The sequence below is a fragment of the Clinocottus analis genome, unplaced genomic scaffold, assembly GCF_023055335.1.
Source record: "Clinocottus analis isolate CAN_PGR_092001 unplaced genomic scaffold, fCliAna1.0.p SCAF_11, whole genome shotgun sequence".
Lineage (NCBI taxonomy): Eukaryota > Metazoa > Chordata > Actinopteri > Perciformes > Cottidae > Clinocottus > Clinocottus analis.
In genome coordinates, this window is record NW_027175832.1 from 7,065,840 (window position 1) to 7,081,804 (window position 15,965).

Here is a 15,965-nt window from a genome sequence, read left to right on the forward strand (position 1 = left end):
CGCTATTATCTTTAGGACCCGGCGGAGCGGTCGTATGTAACTGGACTTAGTAGCTCCATTTGAGGAAGATCGCTTATCTCGCCCCTGCTCTCTCGTCCACAAGTCGGCTGGGCTCGGACATCTATCCCAACAACTCCAAGAGCGGCTCTCCAACGGGATGTTTTAATGCACGTTGATGGACTTCAGTGTTTATGCGACTGTGAATCACCTGAACGGCTACTTGAAGTGTTTTTCTCGTGCGCCATTCCGATGAATGCTGCGCCAAGAGCAGCGCTGCGTAAAGCCCGACAGCTCGTGTGCGTACCGGTCGATCCTCGGCGGCGTTCGTAAGCGCGCAAAGAAAGAAACAGTCTAAATGCGAAAGCGAGTCTCGGACTTTATTTGGAAGCAATGGTTGCACTAGTGGGACGCGAAAGTTGAAAGAAAAGTTGAAAGAAAGAGAAAACAGTGCGCCCTCCGCGTGAATGCGCGCTTTCTGCGCATACGATCTCCTTTATTGATCCATCTGGTCAAGTTAGAGCGAGAAGAAGCAGTCAGAGGCGCATGCAAATCTTCCTGCAACCACCCCGTGAATAACTTGTTGAATGAGCAGCTCGTCCCAGGAGCGCATTTAAATGTGAGTACTGCTGTGTTTTGAGCATTCATGTTGCATAGCGTTACGTGAATGATGATAACAGCCACAACTAAATGGGCAATTACAGGGTAATTACAGTGGGCTGGTTCATGGGCGGAACGTTAACTGTTATCAGATTTGAAGTGGATTAAATGAATAAGGAATGAGCGGCTCAGAACATATAATAAACCCAGTCCTCACTACTTTCCTCTTTCAAAAGTTTGATCGTATTGAGATGTTGTTTGTTTTTGCAAGATATGGGAGCTTTCGGATCTGTATTTTCGTTGTATACACCTCTTTTAAAGCAGCTGTTATTCTCGACGTATCCTCATTACATTTTGTCTTTTAACAAATGGAATAACGTGTCTTTAACCTGTTGAGCAGCAGGTCAGTAAAGTCAGATCTAGGCGTGCCTCTGCGCAAAATCTGACCTGTAACATACCAAGCACAGATTCTCTTACGTTCTCTTAAGTTATGACAAATGGTTGCTTCCTTTGCATCGAGATTTAAAATGTGTATATGACCTGGCGAAATATAAGATGATTGGACTTTTCCCTTGATCCCTGTCCTGTTCATCTGATTGCTTGAATTCTACATGTCCTCTATTTAAAGATGTTTGCAACATGCAACTGCATTTTTGCATGTTGGTGGTTCAGGAGAAGAACTTTGAATAATGCATAGCATCAGATGTCATGTGTGGCAATGGTGCAGACGAGCTGGCTCTCTGGCTGGGCTCCACACCGAGGGGACCCTCAAATTGTCTCCACGTCAACCGTATCTACTCAGGGAGAAAGATATTTGCATGGAAGCACATTCACTCCTTGTTGTAAGTCAAAAAAAAGTGAGTCAAATTGCAGAGGCTAAAGGCGCAGCCCTTCTACGTTGATTCCAATGTTTTATGTTCGAACGCATCCAGTGCAGCAAGAAAGCTGTTAGGAGACAAAGAAATGGAGAGGGATTGACGAGAGAAAACAGGACTGAGATACTGAATGAGAAACCCACAGAGGGAGAGAGAGAGAGAGAGAGAGAGAGAGAGAGAGAGAGAGAGAGAGAGAGAGAGAGAGAGAGAGAGAGAGACTGAAGGAGTGAAAGACAATAAAAAGACAAATACATGCCAGTACAGACATGCTTCTGTGTGCCAGTCGATCCCACTGGGACTCGTATGGAAGGGTTGGTTCTTGGCACAGAGAGCGTTGGAAGCATTAACCCGTTTATTGTTGCGCTCATCAGCCAGCCACAAAGCATCAGTCTGCTCAAACTGGCTGCGGATCAGAAGTTACTGGTTGGAAGTCAGCAAAATCAATAACCACAATAAGGCAGTATTGTATCTGTGCACATCCAAAATCCTGACCAGGTGCTCCATACGGAAACAAAATAGCCATTGTTGCAGGATGAACCACATGCGGAGCATCTGTTGAGGCTGTCAGAAGCTTTTCTTGTCCGTTTTCATTCTGAAATGAATACAAGTGTCTTCTTGAAATCATACAGATCAATGTTCAAAAGCGCTGGCCGTCCAATGGAGAACTGCGGGAGTACTTTTTCTGTCCCATATATTTCAGAACCATGGACAGCTCCCCTCCACGCTGCCCCGCATGGCATCTAAGAGGCGATCAGAAAGCCACACTCAGACTGAAAGCATAAGCACACTTTAGCAGGATTACTATAAAATGAATGGAATGCATCCGCCATGCTTTTTAAGAGACTGGCTGGGAGTTTGTAACCAATATAAGCCACGGGGGCACGGCTGCCTGCTGACTTTTAAAACACTCTGCCATGCTTGAGCTGCCCAGGGGATGGAATGCAAGCGGACACAAGGGGGTGTTTCAGAGGCTTCGAAAACAAGTGGAGGAAAAGAGGGGTGGGGGAGGTGGAGGGGTCGCTCTCAGCTCTCGGCTCTCTCTCTCCCTGCATACGGAGAGATGCTCAAATATTGATGCCATTTAATATAGAATCTGACCTCATATTTTTCTTAGTGAAATGATGACATTCCTGTGCTTCTCCCAGCATTTTGAGTGCCACTGGGTACGAGGTATAGATGCAGTGGCAGGGTAAGCAAGGGGAGACGATCCTAACGTGACTGTATATTACATTCACAGTGTCGTTTAAAAAACATATTTGGCGTTGTTTGTTCGATGATTTGATCCCTATAGTTTCCGCTTTCTAAATGGTCTCAGAACACCTATTCTACGCAGAAATAATTTATTGTGCGCAATACTGATTTTATATCATGCGCTATTTTCTCTTTCCTCTCACCATACTAATGCTCTGATGCTGAATGGTATCTGCCAACGCAGGTTCATTGAGCATCCTGTCACTTTCCTTCTATTTCTAGAGATTTCATTACTCCAAGTGTCGATGGATCCAATATCCCCGTGGTCAGCTCTATTTGCTGTCGCTTATTAGCTCTGAATGTTCCCTATTAAATAAAAATAAGATGAGTGCCCTCTAGGACACGGCAGCTGGCAGCTAATTTTACTGTCTTCATAATGAAAGTCAACCTCAGTTTTATGAAAAAGGGTTCGTCCAGGTGTGTGTGTGTGTGCATGTGTGTGGCCACGGGAGTTGGGAAGAGCCCATCACATTACACATCTCTGATCTGAAACTGACATTTACATTTCTGAATTTTGCGCCACACATCCCCAGTGAAAGAAATGGCCTATTCACCACTCAGGCCTCCAGCTATGTTATCAAATTTGTAATTGGCCTTTTCTTAGCAGTCTTGCTGATTGACGTGAGCACATTTAAAGCGTTTGGGTTTTCTTCTCCCAGTTTCTTCTTCTGAGTCCCACCAGAGGTCTGTCAAATGAAGCCTGCCATCCATACCTCCTGACATGGCTCACTTTGAAGAGTGTGCGCAGCCTGAATGGCAGTGCAGATCACTTTTCTGGCTCAGATGAACATCTGTCATTGCAGTTTGAATGGAGTCAAGCTGGTAGTCATTTTGTAAAATGGGCATTAGGTTAGGAGAAGGGAGGCAGTAATTGCCTTAAAGGTCAAAATGCTCAGGCCAAGACAAGATGGCCAACTTAAAATACTGAATTATAATGCCTCCGTATACCAGCAGGGAGAATATCAGCTTCCGAGTGTGAGCCGTAGCAACTCATTCGGAGGAATTTCTCTTTCCCAACTATGATCCGAGTCTTTCTCCTTTCACATGATATACTTTATCTCCTCTTATATTTATCTTGACTCAATACTCTGGTGATAAAAACTGTAATATCATGACACAAATGCAAAAGTAGTGAACCACACATTACCTCAAATGTTTTATTTCAGCAATGACTGTCGGTCACATCCTCAGCCTAGAGGGTAGAGAGTAAAGCTGTTCACTGGAACAAGTTACTGGCTCAACTTCATCTACCAGCTGCTTGTGGAAGGCGTTTTATTAAAATCTGAATCTGCGGTGTAAATGTAATGTGACATTGCAAACCAATAATGTCCATTTAAGGAGGATAACTCTACATGCTCGTTGAAATTGTGCCCTCAGTGGGAAAGTGTAGTTTTCCCTCATGGCGACACGGACTTCCTTTCACAAAGACAAAGCTCAGACCATCTCAGAACATTGACAGTCAACAGTAACTTAACTCCTATTTACACCGCCATTACTCGATCGCATGCAGCTGAATATAGCAGCTCCATTTTACAACACGTTATACCTGAGACATTCAGATTGTGTGGGTCTCCACGGACTGCTGCCAAGCTCCATTACCTGATGAGTAAGGCCATCTGACTGATGTCTTGTGATAGCTCAGAGAAACGAAACTATCCCTCAAATAGACCATTTCTGTCTCCCAATTTGACTTTAATATTTCCCAAATGCCTCTGGAGGCATCGGTACAAACGCAACTCTACATTCGGTCATAAAGGAGCAAGAGAATCGGAAAAGGCAATAACTTAAACACACATGGAAATAAGCCTTTTTGTATGAAAATCAAATGGAGATTAGGTTTTGCAGAACAAGCTCGATTTGAATACTATACAGTGATTTTGGCAAGGTTATTATTGATGGATGCTTTTGTGTTTGTGTATACACTATGTATGTGTGTGTGTGTGTGTGTGTGAGTAGTAGTGGGTAGTGCGATGCACTGCTTTTTAACCTCAGTGCCCTTAAATCATGTAAAACGTCTGTTAATATTACAGTTTTGTGATCTGTGTAATTCATCAAACTGTTTTTTTTTTTCTTCTTTCTTTTAGGATGCTACAAAAACAACAATTGGCACGAGATCAAGCTACGATATCTGACAGCCACTGACTTATGAGGAGTGTCACTCCTCTCTGCACATCACATCTGACCAGTGGTTGACCCTTTCATCGCGGCTCAACACTTGTGAAAAAGCTCCCGTGTTGGCACATCTCTACAGCCGGGCAGAAGTGGCAGCAATCAAACACAAAACAACTGAATGGTGGCTAATCGTTGCCCGAAGCTGCTCACACAAAAGTAGCAGCATGCTGCCACAGTTCCCAAATGCGCTGTTGCACCGCTCAAAGCTGCAGTTAAATTAAAAAAGTTCGAAAGAGATATTGCCCTTTTTGTGACTCAGCAGCAGCAGCAGCAGCAGCTGTAAAGATAAAAGTAAGAAGTTCCACAGAAACCACCCAGAACGAGATCAGCGATGATTTGGCCTGTATTGTTCACTCTGCAAGCTCTGTGCACCAGCATGTCACATGCCATGCAACATTACCCGGCGGCCTGGGGACACTATGACGTGTGCAAGTCCCAGATCTATACAGAAGAGGGCCTGGCGTGGGACTACATGGCCTGTCAGCCAGAAGCCACCGACATGACAAAGTACCTGCGAGTGGCCCTCGACCCCCCAAATATCACGTGTGGAGATCCGCCTGAAACGTACTGCGCTTTGGTGAGTCGTAACCTCGCCTGTCCCGTGATGGAGACAAACGACGCCGTAGGCAGGATCACACAGCATACTGGGTCAGGGATAGAGAGCAGTGCATACAAGACAACATGCTGCCACTGCAGCAGAGATTCATTTGCACACAGAGGCTTGGGCATTAGGACACAAGTGCTAGCACGCAGGAGCGCAGTCACAAGTCAACATGAGTACACGTCTTGGAGAAGCAGGTTGGGAAGATACATGCAAGCGCATACATGACGACGTACAGTACAAATACACGGAGAATAAATAACAATAACACCACATTTCTGAGCTCATCTGTCTGGTTTAGCTAAGATAAATGTGATGTTATATTTACGACACAATGTCACAGACATCTTGTATATATATATATATATATATATATATATATATATATATATATATATATATATATATATATATATATATATATATATATATATATATATATATATATATCTTGGAAATTCTATGGACAATTTTATAGAAAAACTTTCTTTTGCAATCTCTTTGCCCTCCCTTGATAGATGTTGCCCTCTCTAGCAAAGCGCTGCATAACTTAAGTGGTTGTTCTTTTGTCCTGCTCCTCAAATATGCAGCATACTGTAATAACAATATTGTGATATTGTTGTTTGCCAACCAGTCCGACATTCATGAGCACACACAGGCATACATGCATTGTATATATGAGTGCACATGCACAGTCAAACCACACACAACGACACAGCACACAGCCACACACAACAGTGACAGGGTAATTGTACGGATCCGGGTTATTATGCACTACAGGCTCACCTAAATGTGCAGCGCTGTGGTTCAATTTCCCCTTATCAACCATTATCAACAGTTCAACCCCAGGTTGCATTTGTTTAGAATCACACTCAAAGTAACAGCAAGAGCCCAAAGGCTTTAAAGTGCTTCATTAAAAGCTGTGTGTGTGCCCGCAGAGAGCTCCTGGAGTAAATATTTACCAATTAAAACGGGCATCTTTAAAAGGGGAGTTTTTATCCTCGCAGCTCCAGATGGCATTGGGACATTTAATGCCACTGTAGGATGAAAAAGGAGCCGGCCGGCAGTCGCGTGTGACGTTCTGTGAAGCTTTATATCAAAACGAACAGTGAAATCTCGATCAGCCCAGTAGATTATCCTAAATACGCAACATTAACATAACACGGCGAGTATGAAGAGCAAAACAGAGACATAGGGAGTCAAGTTGGGAAGACTGTACTTCATTTAACTGCATAAACTGTTGTTAAAGATGCTTTGTCACAACTTTGTCCCTGTTTCTTTGGAGTTGTAATTTCATATTCAGTATACACGTTGCTATGATTATTTTCATAGTGTGTCACTTCATACTGACTGTATTTCTTTGTTATATAACTATACACTATATCCTGACAAATATGGCGTGTATGGTGTATAGTTATTGTTCCACAATGTAAATATTGAATTTATAGATACAACTACTTGTGAATATTTAATTTGTGTAGGTCAGTTGTTTCAGTATACCTACAGTAGCTAGCGTGTCATAGCCGTGCTAGTGCTACTAAATGATGAGCTAACATACTCTGCTAATGTTAGCTCCTCTGGTTAACAAGTGTCACTATTAAACATTGTTTAACTGTGAATTGATTGCGATCCACAAAACCACCTGGAAAATCTAAAATAATTGCAATAATTGTGTACAGAGCAGAGCACAGAGTTTTAATTAGCTATGTTAGCATGGTTATGCACTTCAATGTGATGGTGAACATTAAACAACATTTTCAGCATTGCCAATATTAGCATGGTACTTTATTAATGTTACCATTTTGCCCATGGCAATGCAGGGCCTTAATTCAGCCTAAAAGATTCACTTTATGACGATTGATTGTCTCATTTTTTAAAATATGCTGGACTTCATTTTTTTCAGACTTTTGGACAAAATGATCTTACCTCTTGGAACCACCAAATCATATCAAATAATAAAATGTGATTTGATTAATCACCCCCCAAAAAAGCGCATCATATCGTGCAGTCATAACAACAAACAACATTATAATTCCAATCACACACTTTGCATTTTAGGGAAAGATTATCCGACTGCCATAATCAGACATAGGTGTTATGGAATATAACATTTGCCTTGACTTGACGAAAAGGTTATGCTCATGCGGCTGTTCTGACATCTCTATATCTGACTGTCTGGATGCCAGGATCACCTCTGACATGAATCTGAGGTCATCATTGTCCAGATGATCAAATACACAGCCTCCTCCAGCACTCGCTTAAACGGCTGTTGCGCGTTTGATGTGTTTACATTCTCGGCTGGCACAAAGGCAGACTGACACTGGTGACCTTATCCACCGGTGCTTCCTGAGAGTTTGTCGGAGATGAGAGCAGCATGCAAATGAGCTCTTTTAGTCAATCACCAAGTTGCTTGCAGTGAGCCTCGTCTAATCACTTTCCCCAGGAGTTGCTTTCCCTCGTAGCCGATGGTCAAAGAATCCTGGACGGCTCATTCCCCGTCCCTTCTCTCTGCCTCGTGCTTTACTTCCCATCTTTGTTGCTCAAGGATGTTTTTTTTTCTTTTGCTCATGAAAAGTGCATTAATCATTCAAGAGTGGATCATTTTTCCATTAAAGTTTGAGGTTGTTTATCTTTTGGATAAAATAGTAAATCCTTTTGGTTTTTGATTCTATTACTCGGTCTGTTTTCTCTGGAATAGATAAAGGAGTCCAGAATAAACCGTGTCTGGGACAGGTGCTCTGCATCAGGGAGTTAGCCCTGTTTATATTTTTAGCTGCAGGCCTTCAGGGGTTCTTCGCAATGTGTTGGTATTAAGGCTGTTCTCCTGTGGTGCACTGTGGCATTGTCACTCACTATCACTCAACAATGTTTTCAGCTCTTTTTCAACTAAGACGACATGTGCAAGCGAAAACATTAAAATGCATATGCTGTAATTTAAGAGAAAGGCTGGAATAATTGCCATTACTTTACCTGATTTGTAAAATATGTCATACATTTTGTTGTAACAAATTGAGACATTATTTTTTTTTATATTCCGCATTTTCATGGATTGTATAGATAATACAAATGATCCAATTGGAGCCATTTAAATGATTGTAGAGGAGACCACACCCACCCTAATGACCAATAGTTGTTAATGCAAGGAACGCCAGCTGAACGTCTGCATCTGAAACCTCCCATTATTATTTTTGATATGGTTAACAGACACAAGTGTGCATTTCATTTCAGCACTTCTCCGCCTCTTAAATCCAAATCAGGTTGGCTTTGATGGATTTAATGGCAATCCACAAAAGTAGCAGGACATTAAATCGTCTTCTTTTCAGAGAGGAGGTTTAATTTGTATGCAATTCAGAGCTAAACCAAATCCTTTGTGATTGCCAAGTAATGGGCACGGGCTTGTTTATTCCACAACATGTGGAATAAGCGTTTGGCAGATGGCTGCCGCAGCATCTTAAAATTTTCACAATCTGAATCTGCTGGGTAAATACATTCTGTTTTGTTAAGCAGACCACCCTGACAAGCATTTCTAACTGAGACTGCCATGGTGGAGTAGTGTTTGGATTAGCACCCAGCTCATTAGAGAACTTTTCACACAGTGGTATGAAATGTGGCAGGCAAAATCCACATTTGAGAGACATTCTGCGCTCCAACAACATGTACAGTGATCTGGCAGCAGATCTAAATGAATGGATGTGTCTTTTGCGTTCGGCGTCATCGGCCCACACGCTCCACCGTGTCTGCAGCCACTGCTGATTCATCCGCGTTACGTTGGCAATTGTATAAACATTTGAGAGACAGATTTAGAAATGGTGCTTATTCCAGAAACTCTGAGTCGAACTGGGTGGATTCTTGTAATTCATCTGAACTTTATAGAATGGATGAAAGGAGTTGCGGCTGCCAGTTCACCACACGGCCCCCTCTGAGGCTTAGGACGGAAGACGAGACGAGAGCTCCCACTAAGCCGCTCGGAGACTGCCACGTTATTGACAGTCAATGCAGCCGACTTATCTTTGCTGGCAATGACGGGTCATTGTGAACTTTTAATCTGTGTCTTACATGCCCACAAGAATTCCTGTAATAGACTTAAAATGAATTGATTATAGACAAGAGAAAGGAAAGGAACCGTTGCTTCATTCAGTGGGAGGTCATTGACAGAAATAGTGTGTCTGCTAGCGGGTCGGCTAGCGCTTCAACGCTATCTCCTACACAATATGTTTAAATGCTACTAACTGGTTTTGCCAGTTACTTTTCGGAGGAAATGTAATTAAAGCCTGGATTAAGACAACAGTTTGTATCCTATCTAAAGTGGGTGGTTTGCCAAAGATGCTCTATCACATTGTAAACCTTTCATATCTTGATAGACTTACATCACAACAGAGCATGTTTTCTGGTTGATTCAAAAGATAGGTTTTATGAAATAACCACATGGGGCCGTACACGCCTGTGTTAAGCAAACACTTGACAAAAGAAGAGTATTTTCTCATTTAACTAGGAACTTTGGAGCAAAATTACAAGTTTTGTTTTATAAGTGTGTGGTTATTATCAATTTATTATCACGATATAATTCCACTATAAGATAATACATTATTATATTGAATTATCACCGAGCTTTATCCCACATTGAAGCCAATAAGACATCAGGGTTTAGGTTAAATACTGAAAATGTGTTTCATATTGTGTGTCTAGTCATTAAGGACTTTTTTAACATTAACCAAGAACACAATCTCTCCGTCACCGTAAAGCTGCCCTAATACTTTGTTTATATTAACAATGTAAAAAAATTACTACTGGAAGGTGCTATTTTATATGTCCATTAATTTAGTTTAAACCTGGTATTTCCACACAGTTGTGTAAACACATTAGCCTTATTATAATTAAACTATTTGTAGAATCAGATCCCGGTAATTGCAGCCCAAGATTGTTTTCGACGAGTTACGATTCAGGCTTACTTTACTAAGAGTTTACCGTGTTGGTTCCCTCTGGAGCTGGTGGAGCATAAAGGAGAGTGAATATTGGACTTACATTCAATGGATAGTCAGAAGCACAACCCGTTCCCATTGTGCTGTGTCAGCTGGATGCAACTGTTTGCTGATCATATTGATCATGTTAATCATAATTAGTTGGTAATTATTAGTCTGCTTTTTTACTATACTTGCTATACTTGCGGATGTGTTTAATTTATATTTACTGGTTACCTTTGGTCTACGTCATCCCCTCTTTCTCTCCCCTGCCTCCAAGCTGTCTGTCCAAAGAGCAGAAAAGGCAACAAAACCTTTAAAATGCTATGTGATCGACATTGATATCAAATATATCTGATATTGCAATCTGGTCACGTGCACTTTTAGGATACAGGTTTGAGTCCCCTCGCTATATTAAAAGTGAGGTGTAATAACTGAACCTGCATCTTTGATCCCTCTACCCTTCCTTCTTTTATTTGTTTGGGGACAGGAAACAGTTGGAGCGTTTAGCTTCCTGTCAACTCTGTGCCCTTGACTGTGTTCTGAACTGGCTCTGCCCAGCACATCATCACCGCACCACTGCGTACCAAGACACCAAGATGACATGCAACATGTCCCCTGACTCCAGAAGAGAGGGGAGGGGGGGGAGTCATCATTTATTCTTTCACTCGCCTGCCACCTCTTTTGTCTCCTGGCTTTTTAATTTCCCTGTCCCTTGTTTTCTGTCAGCTGATGATGCATAATATCAATGCCTTGTTTGAACATGTGGGGGTAGGATGCGCCATACGAGGCGAGCGCCTGACAGCTAGAGATATGTTGGCATCCTTCCCTGGGATCTGTGACATGTTCATTCTTAGAGGGTTGTAAATATAAGCAAAGATGAATTATGCATGAGCATATAAGAAAGTGATGGGCTTTGTGGTTTGACTAAACAGAGACTTTCTGAACAGCTTAACAGCTTAACGATTGAATGCATGTTTGCCGTCTTAAGTAGAGCCCATATATGCATGCATTCTTGAAAAAAAAAGTCTAAGCAGACATAATACTTGAAAAGCCAGTTTGGAATATGTTATGCAGGTATATGTCGGAATATAATTGCATTCTTATCACAAATAATAATAACAGCTGGTTTCCTTTTGCTAATACAAAGTGAGGCTGACATACATATAGAGTACATTATCTTGCCTATTCAAATTCTCAATTAGCCATAATAAGAGATATTTATTTATAAACAGTTCATTCCGTTGAACAGATTGTACAATTGTATATTGTATTTGCGACTTTCACGGACGTATGATTAAACCAAGCTGCGTGGCAGACTGTCAAACCTGTGTAGAATGGGATGTTCTGTTTGCTGATGATGCAGTGAAACGTGTTTCATATGTTTCCATTCAACGCCGCTGGGGTCGAGGCACATTTAGTTCAAATGGGGCAAAAATAACGGAAGACATTTTTTCATCATGGCATGGTAAAACCAACATCAATTTGTTTTTCCTCACAGTGTTTTGGAGTCGTGGCACCATTAGAAGACAGCTCCTGATTTTTCTTTTTTTTTCAAGAAAAACGAGCAGAAACATTACATTTCATATCCCACTCATATTTTCGTAGAAGTGGGATTATTGTTTGAATTGTCTAGAAAAAAAAACAATGATAGATGGATGATGAACCAGATCTGTACATGTGTCGTACATCCACTTTGCTTTGTTTAGGGCATCTTGTGAATATTGTTAATTGAATTGAATATTGCAATATTTTAAAAATGCAGATTTGGTCTTTTGGCAGCTTCACATGCTATGAGGTAGCTGATTGAAAACTAAACATTGTATCACTCCAAAGGTCATATTGTATCATTTGAGAGACCAGCCTTCTCTTTAGAGCTCTCTTTAGGAAGTCTCACTGTTTACTTCCTGCGGAAGAAAAAAAGAAAGTTGGTCTTGACAAAATTACCTGAAATAAGGATTTTTAAATAACATAGACAAAAAAAATATGTTCACACAAAGTCAGCTAAATGTAGTTGGAGTTTCCACGTGAATTGACTGCATCCCTCATTGTCAACTCTTTTAAAATTCTAGATCAACAAACTTTACTCGGGAAAAATACTCTTTTTTTTCCCTTTAGGTTTGAATTTTTAAACAGGATGACAAAATTGAATATTATTAGCATTTCCTCCTCGGGGACCCAAATAGCAGGAGATGAGGTGCTATTCGGGAATGATTCAAAGGATATTCTCTTACTTCGCGCTATGACTCAGCTTCCTTTCATCCAGTAGTCCCAGCCACATTGAACTAATTTGTTGTAGACTCACATGCCAACACAGTCTTGCTGCTTGGCTGGCAAAGGCAAGCATAAATGTTTCATTGGTGAATCAGCGTGTTTGTCTTACACCCCAGTACATGAGAAACCAGTTGCGCTCGCTGTCCCTCCAGTTTTGCCGTGACCATTTCAACTCTGAAATCAGTGGATAACAAGACTGTCCACACTGTCTTTTTTTTCTTCATAAAAAGGGAATTCCTTCACCATTTAATTGACTACTTTGAGTCCTCCCAGCCTCCAATGCTTGAGCACCCAATTGGCCTCATGTTATGCTGGGCAAGCTGAATGGGATTCTTGTAAAAGATACAGTAATTAAATTACTCCAAAGCTATTTGGCAGGCTGGCTATCTGCTCCTGCCCAAAAAAAAACACCTCAACTTGGTTCACCCATCTGTCAAAGGTTGTTGTGCATGTGAAGGACTTCCTCTTACGCAATACACAGCCTATAATTTTGGCCAGACTGAGAAGTGTCGAGTCATCGAGCAGTTCTCTCTTGGGAGACAAACGCTTTGAAAGCTTTAACCTTAAAGTCTGTGTTTGGTGGGAATGCAGCTGTGTTAAAACGACACGTTCACCTATTCAACATAACACAGCAGAAGCTCTTCCTGAATGGAAAACACAACGCGATATTCGGGTTACACAAATCTGTAGTGTGTCTTGCACTGGCCAAGGGTTACGACACAGATTATCACAATCTTAAACAATGTTTTCCTCTTATTTTTTAACACGTAAAGGCAAAGTTCAAAAATGTTTTGATGTGCAAATGATCTTTCTTTTCAAGCGCTGGAGCCAAGACTTGACAATGAGTTGAAGCCGAGGCGGAGTTAAAAACATATGTGAACAGAAATGTCAAATTGACAAGTACAGATTTCTATTGGAACAATTGTGTGTGTCTGTGCAGTGTCTCCAGCAGTAGAGCGCCACAGTGAAGGCAGAAGTTGCTTCAAAAACCTCTTTCAAAATTCACATTGACTTTTCATTGTTGCAAAAAACTAAAAAACGTTAAATTTAAAATGTGTGTATGTTCTTATCCATGAACATATTGTTGTATGTTTTAGTATTTTGGTGTGGGCCTCTGGGCCTTTTCATTGTCAGGATACACCTTGATTTTAATTTTTTTTTAAATGGTAAGTTGAACCTCAAGAGAATTATATAAATAAATAAAAGGTTCTTGTGTTACCTGATTATTATTGAGGGATATTAGAACACATATCTTAAATAAATGTGTTTTCATTATTTTTTCATTTTAACGAGAGTAACATCCGTGGTGTTACAGGACAATTTCAACCCATGTATATTTACTTCAAGAAAAAGACTAAGCAATTGAACTTTAATACAAACACAAAATGAAAAGCAGAACAAGTCATAACACCACATATAGATTTACAAAGTCAAACAAACAACAACCAATCAAGCAAATCTGATGTTTATAACTGGGTCCAAACTGACCCTCACAACACAGAGGTCATCATTTCAACCAAAGCATTTTGTAATTTAGTGATTTTAAAATATATAGATGTGGTTGAAATAAAGGTTCCTGACAAAGTCAAAAAGCTTTGACGCAATAAACAAATTGTACGCGGTTCTTTTATGCATTTAAAACCTAAATTGTGTCGCTGCCGACCTTAACACAAGAGGAAGGTTAAATGTGTAATATTTATGTTCAGTGCTTCAGTATATTTAGTGGACACGATCTATCTATGCATGTTAACAAATCGTATAACCGTCTTGAGAAAGCTGATAGCAAGTGCTACAGTCGTACAGGCTAAGTTATATCAGAATATGGATGGTGAACCACAGGAACACGTTATATATTTTCTGAAAGGCTGATGAAAGAAATGCTCAATGAACAGATATCTTTGGACAGAGCCAAGTTAATGCCTTCCTCTGTGTACAGTCTTTATGCTAAGCTAAGCTAAATTCATCCCAGCTGCAGCGCTAACACGCAGCCACGAGGTTGATCTCATCTCAATCTTGGAAAGAAAGCAAATAATCGTCTTTCCCGAACCGTTGAACTCACCCTTGAGTCGTTACTGCAATGTGTGCAGCATCTCAACTTTGCACCGTGTTCCTTTTAGAATTCCCCGAGAAGTCGGAACAATGGCAGATTTTTATGGTTTTGTATTCTTTCTTTTTTTATAAGTATATATATATTTTGAGAAATCATGAGCTGAGTCGAAGGGGCAAGACTTGAAATAGAGAAATCGTGGCGAGGTGGCAGGCAACTGTTGTGACCCACCTCCCCTTAGGAAACGCAGTCATCATGTTGTCAAGCCGTATCGATCTCTGAGAAAGACTTAAAGAGGCCGTTCTGTAGTTCGGGAGAGAGGCAGGGATGAAAGTGCAGATGGGAAGAATGCCCAGCTCCAAAAGTGACTGGTGGGATTTTATCATGCTCAGTGAAAGGGTGACATTTCAGTAATGCTTTATTCCTCACTTTGGCATTTCAAATTAATAAAAGCCTCTAATAACTATGCAGATTGAAAAGATGGAGCACGAGTTGACACACTATGAGCTAACACACTGATGAACAATGCCGCAATTTCACTCTCGCTGTCTCTTGTTCTTTCTTTCTCTCTCTCAATTTCATCCCGGTTTTCTATCAGTTTCTCTGCGATGACCCCTGAATCTCATTGTGAAAGTGTGTCCTCTGATATTCTTCTTACTGAGAGGGCACTTAGAATCTCTCAGCAGCAGACTGGTGTATTTTAAAGCTGCTTATATGAAACTAGCGAGAGTCAAAATCAATAATGAAATGATTGGAGAATACTTTTTTTTAATTTTATTTTTGTTGTTAGGAAGGAGGCATTCGGGGTTAACAAATGGATTACACTTTCATTTATCTGTTTGGCCTATTAGGAGCCAAAAAGAAGACTCAAGAAAGTTGTGTTTGTGTAATTAAGGCTGGGGTGCATAATATATCATTACTCTCCATGTGATCAATGCCAATCCAGATCTAGTACACACGGGAGTCTGCTTACTAAGCAAAGGTCAGCTTCCTATGCTAAGGACTGAGCCATCTCTATCGACAAAAAAATAACGCTTTCACATGTGACATTGCACATGATGCTATTGTGGATGTAAAGTGTTTATGTCAATAGGAAATAGGTCATAAATGAGAGTGAATAGAACACATCTGCTTTACATAATGAACATACAATGCATTTTTATGCTATTGTGTCATAATTATTGATAGTT

At 40.8% G+C, this 15,965-nt stretch overlaps 1 protein-coding gene across 2 annotated transcripts in view; it reads left to right on the forward strand.

Annotated features, from left to right (window-relative positions):
- The first annotated feature begins 338 nt into the window (after nt 1-338).
- The window catches only part of LOC137781925 (netrin-G1-like), a 55,002-nt gene continuing 39,375 nt past the window's right edge, over nt 339-15,965 (forward strand). For both annotated transcript variants that reach the window (XM_068570950.1, XM_068570951.1), the window contains exons 1-2: nt 339-616; nt 4,808-5,472. In XM_068570950.1, coding sequence (XP_068427051.1) covers nt 5,227-5,472 — 246 coding nt within the window. In that variant the 5' untranslated portion in view covers nt 339-616; nt 4,808-5,226. The remainder of the gene's footprint in view (nt 617-4,807; nt 5,473-15,965) is intronic.